At 31.1% G+C, this 23,416-nt stretch overlaps 2 protein-coding genes across 3 annotated transcripts; one reads left to right on the forward strand and one right to left on the reverse strand.

Moving 5' to 3' along the window:
- The first annotated feature begins 10,780 nt into the window (after positions 1–10,780).
- On the forward strand, positions 10,781–13,780 carry LOC104823385 (glycerol-3-phosphate 2-O-acyltransferase 6-like). 2 transcript variants are annotated; one of them, XM_010554949.2, is made up of 4 exons: positions 10,781–11,352; positions 11,626–11,867; positions 12,220–12,677; positions 13,150–13,780. In XM_010554949.2, exons 1-4 carry the CDS (start codon positions 10,791–10,793, stop codon positions 13,559–13,561), a joined length of 1,674 nt encoding a protein of 557 aa, XP_010553251.2. In that variant the 5' UTR covers positions 10,781–10,790; the 3' UTR covers positions 13,562–13,780. The 2 variants fall into 2 exon arrangements, with proteins under 2 accessions (XP_010553251.2, XP_010553248.2); XM_010554946.2 differs by having other exon boundaries at positions 10,781–11,275; positions 11,558–11,867.
- Positions 13,781–20,186: 6,406 nt separating this feature from the next.
- On the reverse strand, positions 20,187–22,531 carry LOC104823386 (transcription factor DIVARICATA-like). Its single transcript, XM_010554950.1, has 2 exons — positions 21,419–22,531; positions 20,187–20,763 (listed from the first exon to the last, which is right to left on the reverse strand). Exons 1-2 carry the CDS (start codon positions 21,868–21,870, stop codon positions 20,334–20,336), a joined length of 882 nt encoding a protein of 293 aa, XP_010553252.1. The 5' UTR covers positions 21,871–22,531; the 3' UTR covers positions 20,187–20,333.
- Positions 22,532–23,416: the final 885 nt, after the last annotated feature.

The raw sequence follows: 23,416 nt of genomic DNA on the forward strand, positions 1-23,416 counted from the left end.
GCATTTTTTTTTTACACTAGAGCTTTGTTTGGACATGTCAGATAATAAAAAGTTTATTAATTGTAAATATAAAAATCTACAAATTTTAAACACCACTCTTTATATAATAGTTTGCAATATCTACAAAATTTTAAATATAGTATTTACATTAAAATTTACCTCTAAATAAAATTTTAACAAACTTTAAAACGCTTATTTTTCTGAGTTCAGCTTTACATGTGATATTACAAGTGCATTATTCTATATGGTATAGTGAGTCACCGAGTTATGATCCATGGGTTATGAAAAATAAGCCTATGATGATAATATTGAGATATCCATTTGACAAATCAAATCTTCAAGGTTTTATGTATTTTCAGAGACCCAACTATGAATTTCCCCAATCGATTGCATATATTTGCTTCTGATTTACATCTCAATTTTTATAAATCATATAATTTGCATTTATTAATTAATATAACTGAAATTGCTGTTGAAGCTTTTGAATTTGCAAAATAAAGCAATCCCAATTGGAAGTCACTTATTTACTTTCTTCCTAAATATAGATTTTAATTGTTGACTCGTCAATTTAATTAATTTCTCATAAAATCTCCATCTATTTTGTTTGTTTTTTAATGCAAAGACACAATATTGGATTGGATATTTTTATCCCAATGGGCAATAGCACCGACAACAATATATGAAACATTTCCTGCGGAAAAATAAAAGAAATTAGGATATGATTCAGAAAACATAAAATATTAATGCTTTAAAAAATCAACTATATTATTTTTTTCAATACCACAACTATATTTACCATTTTATTTTCGTTTATTTAATTAAAAAAAATTGCTGGTACACTCACAACTGAAGCTTTGCATAGTGATTTAAAAAAAAATGGGAAGTAACTTATATGATTCATTTTATCATTATTTATTTATTTGTAGAAATAATTTACCAAATTTAGTACTCATTTATCAGAATTATTTTCATAACGGGTAAATGATTCCTATAGACAGCCGAATAGCTAAACGGCTCGCGCCGAGCTGACTCAGAAATTGGACCCACCACGAACTCACGCGCTTTAAAAAGGGACACGTGCGCATCAACGCCTCCGCCCTCCACGCCGCCGTTTCATCATATAAAAGAGATACTTTTCGTTTTTTTTTTATATTTTTTTTTATCGGCTTTCTTCTCATTCCCATTATCGACACGGGCCCGCTCAGGTTTTCCTTAATTTCCCACTTTTTTTCCATTTTCCATATTTTGTTCGGATATTTATTCTTAGGAAAAATTTCAAAAATTAAATTTTTTAATTTTGATAAAATAAAATCTAAAATTTTTTAGAATATAGAAATAATGATTATTTTAATTGTTCAAAATAATATCTAAATTATTTGATAAATATTTAATTAAATAATTAAATCGATGTAGTATACGAAAAATATTGATATGATAGACGAAAGTGCAAATGTAATAGTGAAAATGTTTTTATGTCACGTCTACACTTCTTGTACGTTCACGTTTAATTTGATATTTATCGAATAGTTTAGATAATCTAAAAAGTTTATTAATTTTTTTTCAAATTAAAAAATTCAGTTTTTTTTTTACAAAAAAAATTGAGATATTCTTATTCATTCCTTTCTTTTTGTACGTTCCTTTTTTACTAAACCTAACGGAATTTAAATTTCATATTATAATATAACACACGTAGTTTATATGAAATTTTTGGAATACTTTTAACAATATTAAAAAAAATAGTGAAATCTTTATATCTTTGAAGTGGTGATCAATTTGATTATGTGACATTTGAGTCATGGTTACTACCATGATTCGATTTCTATCTCAAACAGTTCCATTCACAACCCAACACGTTTTCGCCCGATCAATAAAGTAATTTCTAAATCATACGTGTAGAATATATATACACACTTTTCTAAATATATATATATATATATATATATATATTCATAAAATAGATATTAGAATGCCTAAAAATATTGTTGATTCTATTCCTTCTACTGTCATACCAATAACAATATGTGTGTGTGTATATATATGCACATGATAAAGGCAATCTGAAAATTGTGGATCATAAAATGATGCTATATATTTATTGACTATAATATTTTGTCGATTCAATTTTCGTGTGAACTATGACGACCAGACAAATATCTACCCATGCAATATTTAACCTATTTTCTTGCGAATAAAAAAAATGTTGAACGAAAATTCAACTAGATTTAATAGTTGTGTTAAATTAGAGCGGTCTTACGAAAAATATATGTAAACGAAGCACGCGAATTTTCAACAGTTTTTTATAATTAAATTTTTATTTTACAAAAAAATATTTCTAATATTTTAATTTGTAAACAAAATTTTGTAATTTTTTATATGTATTAATATATTATTATTTTCAAAAACGAGTGTTTTTATTTGGAGGAAATTAGAAAGCAAAACAAATGGTCTCCCACGACCCGGATTATCGGGTTGGTGCGGGTCGCCTTTTCGGCCCAGCGTTACCCCAATTTTTTAATTATTCCCGAAACTGCCCTATCCTTTTGTTTCGACAAAAGAAGGCCCTCTTTGTTTTCCTCTTTTTGAAAATTTAGCAATATAATCAATATCCACGTCATTCAACAAATCTTAATTAATTATATCCAATCAATATCCCGCATCGTTAAATATTCTAAATATCCAAATAATAATAAACAATATAATTCATAGAAAAATGGAAATGGTTAAAGAAAAATATTAGTGGAAAAAAACAATTAGGTTTTTTCATATATTCATGGATTATTAATATATATAATGATTACATTTTTTAAATTAACGGGTTAGGATTGAGTGGGGAACGTAATGATGAGAGGAAGCCAACGGGGGATCAAAATCCGGACCTTGTTCCTTCATGTGCCCTTTCATTGGGCCCACATTTTCCCATTTTTCCCATTTCTCACCCCCCATCTTTCGAGCGTTGACCCACTAACCCTCATTTTATCTGTTACGAAAGCTCATAAATATAAAGTTTTTTACCAAATAAATATATGATTTTTTATATAAATACATTAAATATTTAAATATTTATAGAAATAAATTAATTATTTAAATATTACTGAAATTATAGAAAAATAAATTTTAAAATTATCGAAATATTTAAAATTGTTAAAATAATGATAACGAGTAATTGGTGAATTGATAATCTTAAAAGTTTAAATAAATTTATTTAAATGTTATTTGTAATTTAGTGAAATTTCGACGACATTATAAAAAATAATATGTATTTATATGAAAATTTAAAATAAATAGTGAATTTATAGCAATAAAAAGTTTATATCTGTATTTGTTATTTTTGTGGCATTTAATTTTTTATTACGTTTGGAAGTAATTTTCTATTTCCATGTAAAGTAACTCATTTAACATTACATGAGTAATAGTATATATATAACATGACGAGTGATGACTCCTACAAGAGAATACATAATGAAAGAATTGAATGCACTCCTATGGCATTTGAATTTGGACCGACATTCTTAGAACATAAAAGAAATATCGATTTCATGTTAAGATGGGTGGCTTGTGCATGCCATTTATCGGAAACGACACAAAAGGAACAGACATCTTAGCCAAATTTATAAAGCTTTTGGAATATTTTATTTATTAATTTATTATCATCATCATGATTCATGCATGAATATATTTACTTCTAGTTATATCGAAGAATCGACAAAGGTGAATTATTATATATTATCTATGAATCAAATTCAAGAAAAAAAAATTAAAAAATATAGAATTGAATTCAAAGAAAACAATTGTAAAATTTGAAGTTTGAATAAATGATTCTAATTTTTATCTATATTCAACCTCTAATTTTGTTTATATTTTACATCGATTTGTACTAGAGTATAGCATACATTTTTGTCTATTTACCATATAAATTACGGAGTGAGGAATCAAAGAATCTAGCATTCACGTTAAATACGGCACATGCTACACACGTGATAGTTCTTAAGTTTCTTACGTTCACATAACTTTATCCACAAAAAGAAATTAAAAAAAAAAACATTACAAAACCTTATATCAACATAAATATGATTTTACTTTTAATTACATTTAAAAAAATGATCACCGTGGAAAATTTCATACAATGGATTCGAAGCATCTGTTTCTGAAAGGGGGTCCCAGATTCTCGAAATTGTCGGTTTGACACAAGCATGACGAATTAATGGTCACATATGCGTATCTATATTTTTTTAATAAAGATTTATTATTATAAATTTTTGTTACAGCACCTCAACGACTCTTAATCGAAAAAGACATATCATAAGAGATGTTTTAATTGTGTCTGGAAACTGATCTGATTGTTAGATTATGCCAGAGGAGATTTTGATACGAGAGAATGTAAAAAAAAATTAAATTGGTAAAATAACACATGTTTTTAAATTGCAGTAAAATATACTTCTTGTATTTTGAATATTTTTATTTTATTTATATTTAGTTTTCACAACTTGATACTTTTTTAAAAAAATTGTATAATATTTATCATTTGGGCATTTTTCTATTACTAGTTGGCTACAATCCAGTGCTAAAAACAAAAATTCAATATATTTTAAAATAAATTTCCCGATCTACAAACCAAACCAAACCAAACCAAACCATGATATATTTTTTTTAGTCAAGGAGTCGTTGGTCAAACATTTTTTTAGGTCTTTCAATGATAGCAAATCGAGTGAAGAATTCTTTATGCTATTTGACATCGTACCTAAAGAAAAATGAAACGAATTTATCTTTATATCATTTGGTCAAAATATTTCAAAAGTTTTGTAATCACTATACATTTTTTTTCTACTGCATGAGCAATCATTATATCAATGTTTGAGCGCATTTACCGTCTCAGTAAGTATGTTTGCAGGCTCCACAAAGTTGAATATATGAAATGAATGTAAGTAAAATAAAATCATTATAAGAGTATGATAATCTCCGTAGACAAAGCATGAAGGAAATGTGATAATTGTGCCATACACCATTATAATCCCACCATCATTTGTTGGTTTTGAAAAAAAAGGAGCTTTTTTTTTTGTAGATGCGTTTTAAGTAGGAGTGTCAATTTAGTATCAAAGTCTGACCCGATCCAACTCGGAAAATAATGGATTTTGTCTAAAATTTTTTACCTGAATAAAATCGTGATTTCAGACTGAATTCAAATCGGATTTCAGACCCGATTCAAACCATCCGAAAACCTGATATTTTTTTAAAAAATTAATAAAAGGAATTTGAACGAGTCAACTCGGTCCAAATACGGTCTGATCCGAATCCGAAATATATAGGATGAACTTCGGGCTTAGTTATAAATAAATTTATTTCGCAAAATTCAAGACCTACCATCGGTAGGATTACGAAAATAATTGCGTCTCTTTGAAATAGAAAGAAAAATTGCGTCAACCGGTCTAATCCAAACAAAAAAAATAAGCACAACAAAAAGATTTTAGAAACTACTCCACCCATTTCAAAATAATTGTTGTTTTAGATTATTTCACATTTTTTTAATAAAAGATAAAAAAAGTCACATATACATTTATTTAATATCCTTATTTAATGATAGAAACAATGTTATCATTAATAATTTATTAGAATTTAATAGGGATAAAATTGGAAATTATTGTAAAAAAATGTCTTGAAAATGTAGAATGACAAATATTTTGAAACATAAAAAATAACCTAAAACTATAAATATTTTGAAATGGATGGAGTATAAAACTTCAAAATGTGTCGTATATTTATTTATTTTTTTCCTATGTTGATACATTAAATAAACACCGATTTTAATGTAAAGGACGGAATTGTTGGACCATAAATAATCTTATAGTTAAACCGGATAATCCAATTTCACATGGTAATTTTTTTTTAAGAAAAAATATTCTCTTTGCTCTTGCTATTTGACCCCATATGAGGAATTGAATCTTGGAGACTTGAAGGCTCAAACATAAATATAGATACTTGTGGATTTAGATTGATACATGAAACCCTTGTTCGATATGAAGTCAGTCTAATTGATTGATTCAATATAAAAAATGTAAGCTGAAAATATTTAGGCCTTGAATGGTAGGAATTTTTAGAATCCAAAAACCAAAAAAAATAACATTCAAGTTTTTACAAAATTACTTTTCCTAAAAACTTGGAAAGCCATTTTAGTGAAAAAATCAATGAAAAACTAAAAGCTACTTTTTTTGAGTTGTCAAATATTATAAAATCCAAAAGCCAAAAACCAAAAACTAAAAACCAAAATCCAAAAACTAAAACCAAAAATCCAAAATAAAAGCCATCTCCATTCAAAACCTTAATTTTACAATGGTCAAATAGTTGTAATTCTGATTAGGAATCGTCTATGAAGAGGTTTCATGTTCGAATAGAGCGAATTGGGAAAATGATGCAATTTGTGTTAAAATCTATCTCCGGATCTTAGAATGATTAGTTGGATTGAAGGTTGAAAACCTCCTAATTAAAAATAATAAAAATAAAAATTGTAAGATTAAGATGTACTTTATCAATTATCACTAATTAAGTTTGGGCCTTAAGTTTAAGCTCACCAAATCCTTTTCGGTTTGGCCCAACTTCAATCTTAGACCAAATCCTAAGGTTCTCCACTCGTTTCCAGCGCCCCATCGTACACCATATTGAGAAAATTGCTATAAAAAAGGAACTCGTATATAATAATTCTACAATAAACGAATAAAATAGAATTACATACAAAAGTTTTACAAGTGTCGGCGTCCGGTCAAGTGAATTATCCGATATTACCTAATCGAATAATTTACGTTCCAACTTAGATTTATAAATAGAGATTAATTATCTGTAAATAAAATTTACTAACTTCACGATTGGATATTCGGACATAGTTTCAAAATAATCTTTGTGTTTACTGAAAATTACGAAGTAATCCTTGGTAATCGATAGAAATTACGGCGACGGCGCGGAAAAGATCACACTGTGCAGAGGAAATGATAATGATAATAATAAGTAATTAATGAGAAAGGTGGAGACACCGATGGTGAAATGTTGTGGTGATGGAGTCCATCGATGGATTAAAAAAATAAATCCGAGAGAGGGGAAGAGACGTAAAAATAGAGATGTAAGTGAAAGAGAGAGAAGAAAGATATAATCCAGTTTTTTTTTTTCAATTTTTATTTTTGTTTTAGATTTTTATTTAGTGATGCAAAAAACGAAGAAGAAATCAAAGATAACTTGGTTTATGAAGGAAAAAAAATGAAAAACAATTTAAATAAAAGTTATAATTCACTTTTTATAAAAATATCATGTTTTATCTATTTTTAAATTTTATTAACTAATATCTAGTTAAATCTAAAAAAAATCTAATATGTGACAACGATAAAGGTGGAAGTTATTGTCAATGCAACTAGTACGGATAAGAAGCGGTTTTCCAGAGATCACTAGACCAAAGAAACACGGATGAAATGAACGCACACCGAAATAAGAGAGATTTAATGGTTATCTAAGTATAAGACTATATAGTCATCGTTAATCTAAAAGAATTGATTGAGTTATTCGTACAAATAAAGTATATCTACCTACATCTACCTCATCGGTTTGTCTATCCTGGCACGGGAGAACTCCAAAGTTAAACGTATTCGTTTTGAAGTAGTATAAAGATGAGTGATCTCCTAAGAAATATTTTTTACGATGTATGTGTGGGGACAAATTACGATGAAAGATCTCGTATGGATCGGTGAGATCAGTTTCAACGTTCCATAATATTTTCAAGGCATTACACAATCATTATAAAAAAAATCTAAAATGATCACATAAAAATTGCTTAATATAGTTTTGAAAAACTCTTATATAATAACTATCTCTACTTTATAAAATATACTGAATAAATAACTAAACTTTTAATTTTATCAAGCTGATATCTAAAATGTTAAAATATTTTAAACTGATATCTAAAATATTAAAATATTCTAATCAATAACTTAACTCATGAAACTGATAGTAATTTGCAATCTCTCGACTCTAACGACAATGTATATATGTTAATTTTTTAAATAAAAAACAAATCGATATTGTAAATTGTTTTCAATTTAGTGAGTTGATTTATCAATTTAGAATATTTTAATATTTGAGATATCAAATTATAACATTTTAACATTTGAGTTATTAATTAGATCAAATTAAAAATTTAGATATTTATTTGACATATTTTGTAAAATTGAGGTAATTTTATGGGATTTTTTCTATAGTTTTATGCTTTCATTTTATTTTCAAATTGAACAAAAAATCGTATATTAACACAAATTCGAAAAAAAAACTCAAATAAATATATAAATTTTAAAATTTTCAAAAAATGTATAAACTCTTCTTAACTTCTTTATTAAAACCTAAACTCTTCTATTATAGATAATAGAAATTATGCACACAATTCAAATAATTTCTCATTTATATAGATATTATTGAGTTTTTTTTATATTGATACCATATTAAACAACAAAATGATATTCATTTTTTACAAAATGAAAAGAATTCATGAAAATATATTCTAGAAGGCACATTCTGTAGAAGTTTCTTTGACAATGCTATTTAATTTATGGTAAGTTAAAACAATTACGAAGATTTTTTTTCCCCTCTAAAATATCTCTCCGTTAACGTTATCAAATTCGATCATAAGTCTTGAAGGTTTTAAATACAATTTTATTTTTTTCCCTAAGTTTTAATTATACCCAATCTAATTAGAGTACTATAACTATTGCGATTTTATTTTTTTTCCTACGTTTTAATTATCATATAGTGGTATACGCAATCTAATTAGAGTATAACTAGTGTGTGACGTGCATTTCCCTATATTTTATATTCATAACATACATACATATATATATATATATATGTATGTACATTCAATTTTTAATTAAAAGAGATTATAATAACTTATTAGTACGTCTTAGAACAGATGGAGTTTATTGGTTTTTATTAATGGTAGACCCAAATATTCAGCTGATTTTGTTAGATATCATCAAGACCCACTGTTTTTATTGTCAAATCTGGTAAATGTACAAATGCACATACCCCTATCAAATTTTTTTTTTTAAATAGTTTATTTTATATTCCAATCAATTTTCCGTTTTATTTGTCCGGAAATTTTTTTTTATAAAGCCTCCCATTTTGCGCATACATGTAATAATTTGAGTTAGCAATTTTTTTTATGGGTTGAATTTGAGTTAGTAATTTGGATGCAATTAAAAAAAAATATATTTAAACAATAGTTTTTTTAATTGGAAACAAAAAATTACTTGTCCTACACGTTACAAAAGTGTAGATGGGATATTTCTAAGTAGATCCAACTCGTTAGAAGCTTATGGCACAAGCTAGTGTTAATTAATTTTCACTAAAGAAGCAAGTCTACGTAGTTAAATAAAACCCTCTTTGATTCATGCATGTCCTAGAGTCCGCTCTTATGTTTTGTCCTGGCACCTCTCATCGTATTAGGTGGGAACCATTTCGATTTAAATATATAAAACATAATTCAACATAATAATATTACACAATTGTATTCGAATTAATTTTGAAAATCGATCCATCATCAATGTTTAAATCCAGATAATTTAATTCAAATGAAAATACTTTCATAAAAAAACTAGAATTATAAAACAAATATATTTTCATTTGAATTCAATATTATGTTTTAGTAAAAATTAAGTTCGGATGGAATCAAATCCGACTTCTAAATGGATATAGTATTTATAAAATCGAAGGAAACCTCCACTCGAGAAAGCTAAATCCAATCACCAAGCTAAAATATATCTTGGGATATATTATATATATCCGTTATTTGTTAGATTGTCCCACTGAAATCCATTATCTGTGTTCCTTCAATAGGACTTAAACTTTAATTTTGGAGGTAAATTTTATATATATATATATATATTAAGTTCTAAAATTATGATGTAATGATTTTCATGATTAGGATATAAGTTATCTGCAAATATAGAGAGATCCATATCCTGAATTTTGTTTTGTACAATGTTCGAATAAAAATAAGTCAAACTAACAATTACAGAATGAAAATAGCTCATAATAAATACAAAAAACTATATGCACATGTCACTTATTTTCCATCATGCATTAATTTGCTGTTAGAATAGATGAAGAAAAATGTAATATATAATAAAATGGAAAGAAAGTTGATGAAATCAGAAGAATAAAATTTAGATTCATTCAATTTTCAACCCATTTTTTAAAGAATAACATTCAATTTATTATGTTATTTAAGAAAATCGTTGTATTTTTTGTTCCACTATTTATTTTTCCCGAATCATAGAGTTGCGGGAAAAAAACTACATCTCATTGATTTCATCGGTTGATTACTATGTAATCCACATTATTTACCACGAAATTTTATTTACGGTTCATTTCCCAATTTTTAAAAAGTGTTATGGTTTTATAATTTTTTGTTGTTTCAACCGCCCTACTAATTCTATCCCTTTTCCTTTATTTTTCTTTTTTAATAAATTATTATAATCTTTTTTTTTATAATCATTATTATAATCTTAATCCATATCTTTTGTTTATCTCCAATCCTTACCTCGATACGGATTGCTAATTATGATTATCCTATTGTCTCATATCATAGTTTTGTATATGTATAGTTGGTATAATTCAATAAAATCACTGTATAATCGTAATCCTTATATAACGCTTGTAATCTTATGGTTATTAATTATTATATGGTTAAGTTGGGAATTCCAAGGAGAGGATCACACACGAAATCTTCCCTCTCCCCACAACCACACAAAAATATATTTCTCATGTCAACACCAAACAACAAAATCATGCCCATCTCTCTTTCCCCCTCTAGAGCCTATATATACACCCATATACACTTGCTTATATCTTTATCGTCTTTCTTTATATATATATATACACGACCAAACTCAGAGCATTCACCAATTCTCTCTGTCTCTCTAGTGCACATAGTGATGGGAGCGAGCGAACGGCGTCGTTTCGAGCCGATAACTAAATGCAACGCGGAGGATCGGTCGGACCAGACGGTGGCGGCTGATCTCGACGGGACCCTACTGATCTCCAGGAGTGCCTTCCCTTACTATTTCCTCGTAGCCCTCGAAGCCGGGAGCTTACCACGCGCGTGTATCCTACTCGCGTCCGTACCGTTCGTGTACTTCACATACGTCTTCCTGTCGGAATCCTTCGCCATCGACGTCTTCGTCTTCGTCACCTTCGCTGGCCTCAGGATCCGCGACGTCGAGCTTGTGACTCCGGCCGTACTTCCAAGGTTCTACGCCGGGGACGTACGGCCTGACACGTGGCACGTTTTCAACGCCTTCGGGAAAAGATACGTAGTCACGGCGAGTCCACGTGTCATGGTCGAGCCCTTTGCGAAGACGTTCCTCGGGGTCGATAAGGTACTCGGGACCGAGCTCCAGGTCACCAAATCGGGTTGGCTAACCGGGTTCGCGACCCGACCCGGGGTCCTCGTGGGTCAACGCAAACGCGACGCAGTTCTGAACGAGTTCGGTGGTGCGTTTCCCGATTTGGGTCTCGGCGTACTTCCAAGGTTCTACGCCGGGGACGTACGGCCTGACACGTGGCACGTTTTCAACGCCTTCGGGAAAAGATACGTAGTCACGGCGAGTCCACGTGTCATGGTCGAGCCCTTTGCGAAGACGTTCCTCGGGGTCGATAAGGTACTCGGGACCGAGCTCCAGGTCACCAAATCGGGTTGGCTAACCGGGTTCGCGACCCGACCCGGGGTCCTCGTGGGTCAACGCAAACGCGACGCAGTTCTGAACGAGTTCGGTGGTGCGTTTCCCGATTTGGGTCTCGGCGACAGCGAGACAGACCACGATTTCATGGCCCTCTGCAAGGTTAGTTCTGCCATTTCACGTGTCTTAATGACATCATTCTTCTTAATATGAGTACTTGACCTATTTGTGTTTGTACATATATATGGTAATTAATTACTTTCTTTCTAGTTATTCATTACCCAATAATATTTTACCCCGTATCTGTTGATTCGGTTGATTTTTATTTTATCACAACACAAGTTCTTCGTGCTCGAACCACCGGTCGGGTGTATATGTTCCTCATGTAATAATCATGAGGAGGGCCCTTCTGTTTTGTACGTTCTTCCTCTTTCGTCGTATAAAAAACTCGTACAGCATATGTGGCATATATGCATGCAAATGATGGATAAATATATAACGGTTGGAAATGCAGGAGGGATACATGGTACCACGTACAAAATGCGAGCCATTACCAAGAAACAAGCTATTGAGCACAATAATATTCCACGAGGGAAGATTGGTGCAGAGACCAACGCCGTTAACGGCTCTGTTAACTCTCCTTTGGCTCCCCATAGGTTTCCTCCTCTCCTTGGTCCGCATCTACTCTACCATTCCGTTACCGGAACGTTTGGCACGTCTCCTCTACAAGCTCCTCAGCATAAGCATGGTCGTAAAGGGTCATCCTCCTCCTCCGGCGATGCCACGTCAGCCCGGCGTTCTGTTCGTGTGCAACCACCGCACCGTGGTGGACCCAGTCATCCTCGGAACGGCCCTCGGCCGCAAGGTGAGTTGCGTCACCTATAGCATCAGCAAGTTCTCAGAGCTCATCTCCCCCATCAAGGCTGTTGCTTTGTCCCGGGAACGCGATAAGGACGCCGAGAACATTAAGAGGTAATGATATATACACACATTCCACACATCTGTTTCATTTTAGGTGATGTTTTGATCTATTTGACATATATTAAGAAAGAATTGTCTGGTTTACCTAATTCTATCTGACAAATTAGGGGAAATTTTGAAAACATTAGTATGTTTGCCAATTGCGCCTATTAGGACATTATCGTAATTATGTATGTTTAGACTTTAATTTAGGTTTTCCTGTGTATTATGTCTATAAAATATGTTATACATCGCACTCATGAAATACATGTAAAATATATTTCTATATGTTATTAAAGGCACAAAATGTCAAACAATCAAAGTAGAAACCCCAAATATATAATTACAATATTGCTCTTATGACTTCTTCGATTTTGACGCGAATTTTCTATACGCAAGGCACGAAACGGCTAACCGTCGAAACCCTAAATACATACAATTACAATAATACCCTTACAAATTCTTCAATTTCCCCCCTTGTTAGGTTGCTTGCGGAGGGCGATTTGGTTATTTGTCCAGAAGGGACGACGTGCCGGGAACCGTTCCTCCTCCGGTTTAGCGCATTGTTCGCCGAGCTGACGGACCGGATCGTACCGGTAGCAATCAACACGAAGCAGACAATGTTCCACGGGACGACGGTGCGTGGCTACAAGCTATTCGACCCTTACTTCTTGTTCATGAACCCAAATCCGACCTTCGAGATCACTTTCCTCGATCAACTTCCGGTCGAGCTGACGTGTAAAGGCGGAATATCGGCCATCAAAGTCGCGAATTACATACAGAAGGTTTTGGCCGGAACCCTAGATTTTGAGTGTACCAACTTCACGCGTAAGGACAAGTACGCTATGCTTGCCGGTACGGACGGTCGGGTCCCGGCAAAGAAGGACAAGGCGTGATCTCTGGTTATTAGAGACATTGATTACTGTTAAAGTGGGTGAAAACCAAGTTGGTTGGACGTTTTTTTAAGCTTCGATAAAAAAAAAAAAAAAATCGGTTGCATATTTGAGATTGGTCTTGTTTACGCTAAGTGTTTGTATTATTGTTGTGTGGAAAATTATGTAAAAGACGATAAATAACTATGGACATATAATATGCAATAAATCCAATTCACGTGACACGTACGTATGGGCAAATGGAAGCTCTATTTTTTTTTTTGTTTGTTGGACGACATTACGTATTTGTAATTATAAAATTCATTCCGTCGAGGCATCAAGACATATTTCATCCCTTCGTTCTTATATAAGACGGTATATGTATATGTTTATACTTATTTGGATATTCTTTTTATTTGAACCATCTATATCTAATAGATTACGGCCTATTCTTTCTTTCCCAAACAATCCGTTCTAGAAGGATTATATTCCCGGCAACATATATATATATATATGATATTTGAATTCTGATTATTATAACTTGTATGATAACGTTTAATCGAGATATCAAAACATAAATAACAAAAACATGTAAATTATTTTATATACGACTATTTGGTATATTAGTTTTTCAACTTCAAACAATAGTTCAACCGTTTTTACTTCAATTAGAAAGATAATAATAATAAATTACGGATTCAACCGTCATGATACCAAATTTAAATTTAGAATCGAATCAATTAGGCCGATTAAAAGATATAACTGAAACAGACATAAATTCGCTAAAATTTCCATGAAACTTAAATCATATTTGAACATTTAAATTGGATAATTATTTTTTTAGTCGTTAGAATTCATCGATATTTCAATCTAGTTTAAATTTGAATAAAAAAACTTCATCTTTTGGAAATGTTTTGGGGTCATTATTTTCATTTCTATTTAAAATTTAAAGAAATTTTACTATAGCAAGTTTAGATATTCCTTTTTTTTTCCTGGTAAAATGTTGTCCGTTGCCTTTGGTATTAGTTAAAATATTCGGTATATGTCCGGTTCGTCGATTAATTAAATGCGATCAAAGGGATTGACAGATACGTTACAGGAGACGATATATTCAAGTGAGCCACTAGGGCATTGTACTTTGTGTTTATTTTCAATGCTTAATTTATTAATTAGTGTTACATTAATTATTGAAGTCGGTCTATGCCGCTTTCTTTGTTAAACCTAACATTCTGCACTCTTTACTCGTGGAATAATTAAATCTTCCAATTAATGAAATTAGGAGGGGAAAAATATCTCTCTCGCCTTGATATTTCTATGACATGTTTTCATTGCTTCACCTTTCGGTTCCAATTATATTCTGGTTGCTTCTTTTAGGTTTTCTAAATGCTATATCGATTCAATGTCAATCTTTTTCGATTATAATTTGGTTCTCATAAGAAAAAAAAAATTCTCATTTTCTAAAAAAAAAGGTTAGGTTAGTTTGATTATATATTTTTATATTCCGTTCGCATACGTTTAATTTTATTTTATAAAAGACATACCAAATTTGTTTTGAAATCGGATTTGTTTTCATATGCGATTATTAATTATTATATTCAACTTTATATACATAAATCGAAATATCTATTTATACCTAAAATTGATTCATTCCGATTAAATAAAAAAAATCAAAAAAAAGGCCGATTGAGATTTCATGTTAATAATAAAAATAATAATGATGAATAGAAAATTAAAATGTTTTTTTTTTCTCACCCGATGAGACAATTCTTTTCTATGCTCAAACTCATTATCAATACGGTATATTAGTATGACGATTTGGATGATATTTAATGGAGAAATGTGTAGAAAATCGTTGAATTTTTTGTTATTTAATATAAAACACTATAATATTTATAGATAAAAGAATACAATCGCAAATATCATGTATATTAATATCTAATTAATATAAATATTTTAAATATAAAAATAAAATTAAATCTAAAAGATAGTTTGAAATTCTAATATATTCTCTATATCTATCAATAAACTTTTACAATATTATTATTAATAGATACGGAAAATATATAAGAGGCGAGGAGCCACCTAACGGACCAATGTGAATCCGTAGTTGTATGTGCCACTTCCGTTGTGTGTTTAAGGACTATTTATTATTCATTTTATTAATTAGTATGCCGTGGATAAACAATCATATATAGAAATAAATACACACTTTAGATAAATATAAAATTATTCAAATATAATTTTCTGAACTAAAACTGATGGACTGGAGGCTGTAACTGGTCTATATTTGTTTAGAAAATGAAATTTTTGTGTAAGGCCATGAGTAATATAATTTTCTAATGAACGCCGATTGACGTGCCCCTCTATTCTCATTCGGAAATTAATTATGGTTCCTTCTTCCCATGCATTAAAAAAATTCACATTTTTAACGGAAAATTATACTAATTAAATTTCACCACTGATTTTTTTTATAATAAAAAAAAGTGAGTTTCAAGAATCGAACGAGGGAGGCAACCGTGAACAATTTTGGGCCAATAAGTAATAATGGACCTTAGGCTTATCTGTTTGGACGATATTTTAGCCTTCAAATACGTTATGGTACTGGGCCACTTAGCTATTTCTTGTTTCTCATAAATGATACTATATTTTAATAGACAGTTTATAACTTTTATCACACGAATTTGAGAGATACGAATTCTTTTAACAATTCTAATCATATACCCCAGTATGTATACCATAGATATACGCAATGCATACTATATATTAATAATATATTATCATTAAATTAGTATTATTTCACAAACGAGGGTGATATAAATGAGTGATGATAACGGAAATTTAAAATGCCTTAACCTGTTTTAATCACTAATTTTTTAAAATGGCATTTAGATAATGTTTTCTGAAAACTATACCCTTAGATTGTTTATGTTATAAATGAAATAATTTCATCGCTTTTTTTTGCGTCAGTTTATTTTTCAATTAATTTCTTTTAAAATCTAAAAGAGAACAAGACAAACAACTTGTGAAAAAAGAAGAGTCACTCACGAAAATAAAACAAAATAGAAAAAAAGGTGGGCTTTTTTCTAATATGATTTTGTTTGGTTGTTCTTTTCCCTCTAAATAATTCGATTGCTAAGCATTATTGAGGCAATCTTTATTCGGGGAGGGGAAAACTCGTACCAGCAAATAAAAATAAATCAATCAATATTATCATAAAATAAAGCTGATCTCTCTTTTTAATATATTTGTCAATTAATGAAATATAAAAAACAAAAGAATGATCTATATGAACATTATTTTTATTACCACCCATTATATGATCATATAAAGGGATGGATCCATTTCAAAAGGTATGGGTATGCTTTTGTGTGGGTGTATATTTGTATATTATTTGAAATGATAACATTATTTCGTGTGATATTGTACAGAAAATATTTGAAAATATAAGATATTACAGATAATACCTTTGTTTTAAGTATACTAATTATAATTACAGATTTGTATTTTGATCGGAAATTTTATCCAAGTAAAAAGAACTTAAAAATATATTTAAATCAAAAGAAAATTATATTCATATACACACTCGCAGAAATGTCAAAATATATTTTGACTTAAAAAATTATATTTTAAATCGACTAAAACTCGAAATAAACAATTAGATTTTTTATGTTGGGTGGTGTATGTGTTATTAGTCCGTCCGAGGCATGAAGATTTTATGAAAATATATATATTTTTTTGTGTAAAGTTAGTCCAACATATACAACTTGCATATTAATAATATTTTCGTAAGAGCAATTCGGTTTTTAAAGCATAAATTTCCTAAAGTCATCCAACAACAAATGTGGAGGGTTATATACTATTGACTTTAAATTCTCACAATGACAGTAACGATTTTTTTTTTCAATTTTAATATAAGGTTTATAAAGAATGCGACCTTTAAAAGTCAACATACAAAAAGGTTGCATTTTTGGTTCCTTATAATATAAAAAGAATGGAGCTATATATTTATTTAATTAACCGACCGACCGTTTTTGCTAATAGGGAAGTGTTTTCTGTTATTGATAATGAGAAGAATACATCATAATATATAGCAAAATACAATAGAATATTCTAGGAATAATATCTAGGGTAAATTATAACAATATTAATGATAATATTATAAGAATAATATCTTCCTATATGTCCCCTCAAGATAAATCATCTATGATGAATTTAATCTTGTTACATAAAAACTAAAAACTGAAATTGTGATCGTATTAAACGAATCATCTTTTATGTGATGGTGTAGTCCAGACTTGAGTTGGTGTTGCTTGATAACGTTTGAAGAGCTTGAGAGTTGTATTCTCAGAGGCTGATGTGGCACGGATGTGCGGCGCATATGCGCGAGTTGGGTTGCGCGACAATGAGGTCGGCAGCGCAAAAAAAATTACGATGTGTATAGCGGCTAGGCCGGAGAAAAGAAAAAAAAATGGGCGCAAAAGCGCGACGCATAATGCGTGGTAGTCTAGCAGCGGAACAAGAGAAGAAAATAAAAATAAGTGACGCAAATACGTGGATCGACGATCGGAGTTTTCTAATCGAAAGAGGCTAATAGCCATGTTTAAAGAGCTTACAACGGCTAGGGTTGACGTCGATAAACGAACGTCGTCAAAAAAAAAAAAAGAATAGCACATTGCCTAGGGTTGACGTCGATAAACGAACATCGTCGTTTAAAAAAATAGCACATCGGCTAGGGTTGACGTCGATAAACGAACATCGTCGTTAAAAAAAAATCGCTTAGGGTTGACGGTGATGAACACCGCCGTCGGAGAAAAAAAATAGAAGAAAAAAAAGAGCAAAATAAATTTAAAACGATACTCAAGACGATGATACTATTGGATTTAGTACATCGTTGTCATCTTCATCGTCGCTTTCGGATTCGACCGACATTGTTGATGAGAAGAAGAAAAAAAAAATTAGAGCAAAAACCAGGCTCTGATACTATAATAGGGAAATGTTTTTCTATTATTGATAATGGGAAGAATACATCATAATATATAGCAAAATACAATAGAATATTCTAGGCATAATATTTAGGGTAAATCATAACAATATTAATGATAATATTATAAGAATAATATCTTCCTATATTTGCTCGGTGAAGAGTGTTCATAAAAGCGTGACAACGCCGTTTCATGGTTCATGGAATGGAGTTAAATTTAAAATCGATTCGTGCCACCTTTTGTGATCTTGGTGGTTTTATTTTCATGGTTCGGGATATTTTTTTTCCAATATATATATATATATATACACACACAATTCATTATAAAGGAAAGAATATAGTTAAAGTTAGGATTGGTAGAATTATTCGAAATCGATGGTCTTCGTTCTGAATGATGAATTCTGTAGCCATGGAGATATTTGTCGTATCGGTCATCAATGGCATCAAATGAAACCCACCAATCTTTTGTTTGAGGAACACATTCGCCGCTAATGTTAAAAGAAATAAACAAATACGCGCATACACACAAGTATTTAAAAACATATATATATATAGTATAATTAAGTATCCATTGAAATATTATTTTTTGCTAAAATTAGTTGTAAAATTTTTACCACATCCGATCATATATATATATATATATATATTGATTATATATATATATATTAAGTTCTCCTAGAATAATTTTAATTTAATAACAACCCATTACATTTGTACAGTTTCGTCCTATAAATTATTACAGTTTATGCATACAAGAATTAATTAAAAACATCTTACATTTCTTTTTAAATATCATCCGAGCATAAAAATATTATTTTTTTAAAGTTAAGGAGAATAGTTTTTATAATTATCGGCTTAAGATTCATTTAGAATAAATGAAGATATTAAGCATTAGATACTCCAATCATTATGGCTTTTTTTGTTTATGGTCTTTGACTTGGTCTTTGAGGTTAGTTTTATTACTTTTATATTTAATTTAGATTCTATTAGTTAATTTTAAAAATATTACATACAATATACATATAATTATTTATTAATTATACTATTTATTTTAATCGTTTTAAAATTAGAATTGAAATATTAATTTTTTTAATCAGTGATAGATTTTATTATTTTAACATAATTCCCAATGAATCATGAAGACGTGGCTTTTATACCATTTGGTTGGTTTTATGGTTTACTATATGCGAAATATTATAAAACTCCAACACGAAAAATAAAAAATATATATAAGAAATTATATAGAATATACATGGGTACATATTATTTGGAGAGACTAGTTGGTATATTTATCGATAGAAATCTTCTTCCCCAAAAATAAGAATTTTGGTAATGGAAAACTTTTTAGGTCTGATGCTAGAGTCTAGAGACCATAACCATATAATATTTATGGTAAAACTATTTTCGTCAAATTTCATAAAACGGCCATTAAGTTTTAGGAAATTATCCTTATTGGGTTTTCGTATAAATCCCTAAACTTATACCGAAATTATGATTTAAGGCCGTTTGTTAAATTATCACATTTAATGTCTCAATAATAACTAGCAACCCGAAATTTATCTCACATTTATTAAAATATTTAATTAAATATTCCAACCCAAATCACCTACTCAGTTAACTATATAGCTATGGAATAGAATCGGATAATTTTCTGAATTAACCACTAGATAAAGGCAAATTTTGAATGTTAAAAATAATCAGGCATTTAATATTCACACAGCAAAAGTCAAATCAAGCGATTGGACAAGACAAAACAAAACAAATTGTAACAAAAATTAAAAGTTCCAATGCATCTTTTATGAGACCTCTCCAATTCTAAATCAGCAGAAACTCGTTGTAACTGCAGAACTGCGACGCGTTCAAAACGCTATGCTCCTGCGATTTGGTCATGTACATCGATGACGGCATCCCTAAGAAATTGTTCGAAAACGCGTTCTGTCCAAAATCCGCAGACGCGTCAGCGTTCTCCTCGGCCAGACGCTGATGCTGGGCGGCCGCCCATGGGGAGAAAGTCGTGTCCCCTTTAGCGTCCGCGTTTGCGGCGGGAGGATCAGGGGCGTTGACTGTGTCGGTGGTGATGTCGTGGATGCTGGAACGGCGTTTGTCTTTGCCGCCATTGAGCTGTCGGATGAAATACTTCTGAGCGTGACTCGCGACCTGCGTTGGCGTTCGCGTCGTGACGAAATTGCGTGCAATGTTTCTCCAATCTCCTTTCCCATATTTCTTCAGACCCATTAAGAATTGCCTAAGGACACAAATATTCATTTAAAATTCATCATATATAATATTAAAAAATGTATATGAACTTTATTGTTACAAAGATATTATTCTGTATTACAAGTATTAAAAGCCAGGTTATCAACGCAAAATTGAGATCTACATGTACATTCGTATAAATTTACGCGTATACACACCAATACGTGGATTTATCAACTTTAACTATAAAAAAGAACATATATGCGTGTATATATATATATAGCATACGGGTACGACATATATGTATATACATATACACACGCACTCAAGATTTGACCAACTCAATTCGGAGATAAGTACATATAACATATACGCAGGCACAATACGCAAATCTTTCCCATCAATATACAAATAGAATTGTGTGTGTGTGTGTCGGTATATCTATAGTTGGACGTATTCTACGAATCCTGTTTGATAAAATACGTATGCATGCGAATGAGGAATGCGTCTCTTGTTAGCCAGAAAAAGACGTACGTACTTGTGTACTGCATTGCCAACTTAAACATTACTTTTTTTTTTCGAAAAATGAAAAAAAAAATCAAATTGTGCAGAAGCAGAGAAAAAAATAGAAGAACATTAGAACAGAACATAAACGTTGAACGAAATGTAACAAAAAAACACACATGTACATCTGACAGAGTTACCTATGTTCTTCCTCAGTCCAGGGAACTCCTTTCTTCCGCTCCTGCTCCGGCGTCCGACCACCGGAGCTCCTCTTCCCGCCGGCGAAGTAGTAGTAACCGTTGACGTTGAAGCTATTGTTTCCGGCGACAGAGCCGTCGCAGCCACCGCCTCCCCAATCCAACGTAAAGGAATCGGAGGCGTATCCAGGGATCGGAATCAGACCGGCTTCGATGTCGCTGACATCTTCTTCGAGCTCTCTGTACTGTTTGATCACATCTCCGACGGTTTTTCCGGGAAGCATGGCGGCAACTCTGTACCACCTGTCGGGAGTGTCCTTATCGAACAAAGCGAGCGCGTTCTCGAACTTCTTGTTCTCTTCTGCTGTCCAATTGGTCCCCCTGCTTTCTTGGAACAGCCAGTTCGATGTCTGAAGGTACGAAGCTGGTGACAGCACTTCGATTTCTCTGCTCATCGTCTGGATTTGTTTTCTGAAATCTGTAAAAATCTGGAAAAAGAGAATTTCGATTTGGGTATTCTGGTTCTCTCACTCTGAATTCAGGAATTGAATTCGAGAAAGAGAGAGAGAGAACAAAGGTGAAGATCCGGACTGGGAGATAATGGAGGAAAGGGTTATTCTTTTTAAGCTTTCAAAGGAGCATAAGACCAATATGGCATTTCAAATGGAATCTAAGGGAGATAAGCATAAACACAACGAATCTAAGGAGGGAGAAAAAGGGGGCCACTTTCCGAACCCTAGGGAAAATAAAAAAAGATTCGATCTCAGAACTTTGTCCGAATGCTTAAACCCTAGATCACTGCACACCCTTTGCCAGATCCAAACCGGTGAGAACAAAATTGAGCTGAATCAGAGCTAAATAAGTGGAACTCAGAAGAAATCTCGATGAAATGAACAGGAATATGACTGAAATTAGAAGATTAAGAGCTTGAAATCTGTGATTTATGCAAAATCTAGAGAGGAAAGCGAGGAACAGAGCAGAACCCAGATGAGAGAAACAGAGAAAATCAGGTGGGCTGGTGGATTGAAGCGGCGAGACCGATGAAAAATCTACTTTTTCTCTCTTTCTGCCTTTCCCGAAAAACAAAAGCACAGAGAGAGAGAGAGAGAGAGAGAGATCTATGTAACAGGAATGATGCGGAGAGATGAGTAAAAGCTGTCGTGCTCTGGTTGGTTGATGGTTTTTTTCCAGATTTAATTTTAATGTCTTTTACACATTTAACCCATTAACTGTAAGATCTAGCAGTAATACTTTGTTAAATTGTGTAAATAATTGATTTCATAAAAATGGTTTAGTTTTGTACTGTTTACATAATATATGTACAGTTTAGATATTAGTTAATATTCAGTTGTTAAATTAATGTGATTAAACTGTGATAATTATTTGTAATCTTGTAAAAGAATTATCGTATGTGTGATTTATGGAGAAATTACATTAGACGTTGTTACAAATTGGATTCCTCCTTCCAATACACAAACTCTTCCGAGTATAGAAGAAATTAATCATAATTTACAAATTCAATTATAATATTTAAAAAAAGTCGATCTTTAGAAAATCGAGTAAATTATAAACAAATAAAAAATCGAGTAAAATTGACCGCCATAGTCAATGCCAATTATTCCACCTCAAAGTTCGTACAATAATTACAAATTCAATTATATAACCCGAATTTTAATATGAGATTGGTTACACAATTCTCTTTTTCGTTACATTTTAATATGATAACCAAATAAAAAATCGCATAAATGAGAAAACGACATGTGTCGCAATTACACGAGTCAAAGATGGTGAGATCTGATTGGCTGCCTGTTTTATTTTATTTTTAAAAAAATTGTGCTTTTTCTCTAGAACCGTTGATTTTATTTATTTATTTATATGTTTGTTAGTATATTACCAATATTATTTAGTTTCATCAAATTAGATGGGGATTTTGCGGCTTAAACGTTTGGCCAATCATAGGCCAACGAGACAAAGAGACACAAACGAGGAACAGCTCTCATT

Source organism: Tarenaya hassleriana, unplaced genomic scaffold, assembly GCF_000463585.1.
Source record: "Tarenaya hassleriana unplaced genomic scaffold, ASM46358v1 Cleome4, whole genome shotgun sequence".
Classification (NCBI taxonomy): Eukaryota; Viridiplantae; Streptophyta; class Magnoliopsida; order Brassicales; family Cleomaceae; genus Tarenaya; species Tarenaya hassleriana.

Coding starts and splice junctions, on each gene's coding strand:
- LOC104823386 (XM_010554950.1), bottom strand. CDS start 21,870: ATGAGCAGAGAAATCGAAGTGCTGTCACCAGCTTCGTACCTTCAGACA. Junction 20,764..21,418: donor TGGACTGAGGAAGAACATAG/GTAACTCTGTCA, acceptor TTGTGTCCTTAG/GCAATTCTTAATGGGTCTGA.
- LOC104823385 (XM_010554949.2), top strand. CDS start 10,791: ATGTCAACACCAAACAACAAAATCATGCCCATCTCTCTTTCCCCCTCT. Junction 11,353..11,625: donor AAGATACGTAGTCACGGCGA/GTCCACGTGTCA, acceptor AAAGATACGTAG/TCACGGCGAGTCCACGTGTC. Junction 12,678..13,149: donor GACGCCGAGAACATTAAGAG/GTAATGATATAT, acceptor CCCCCTTGTTAG/GTTGCTTGCGGAGGGCGATT.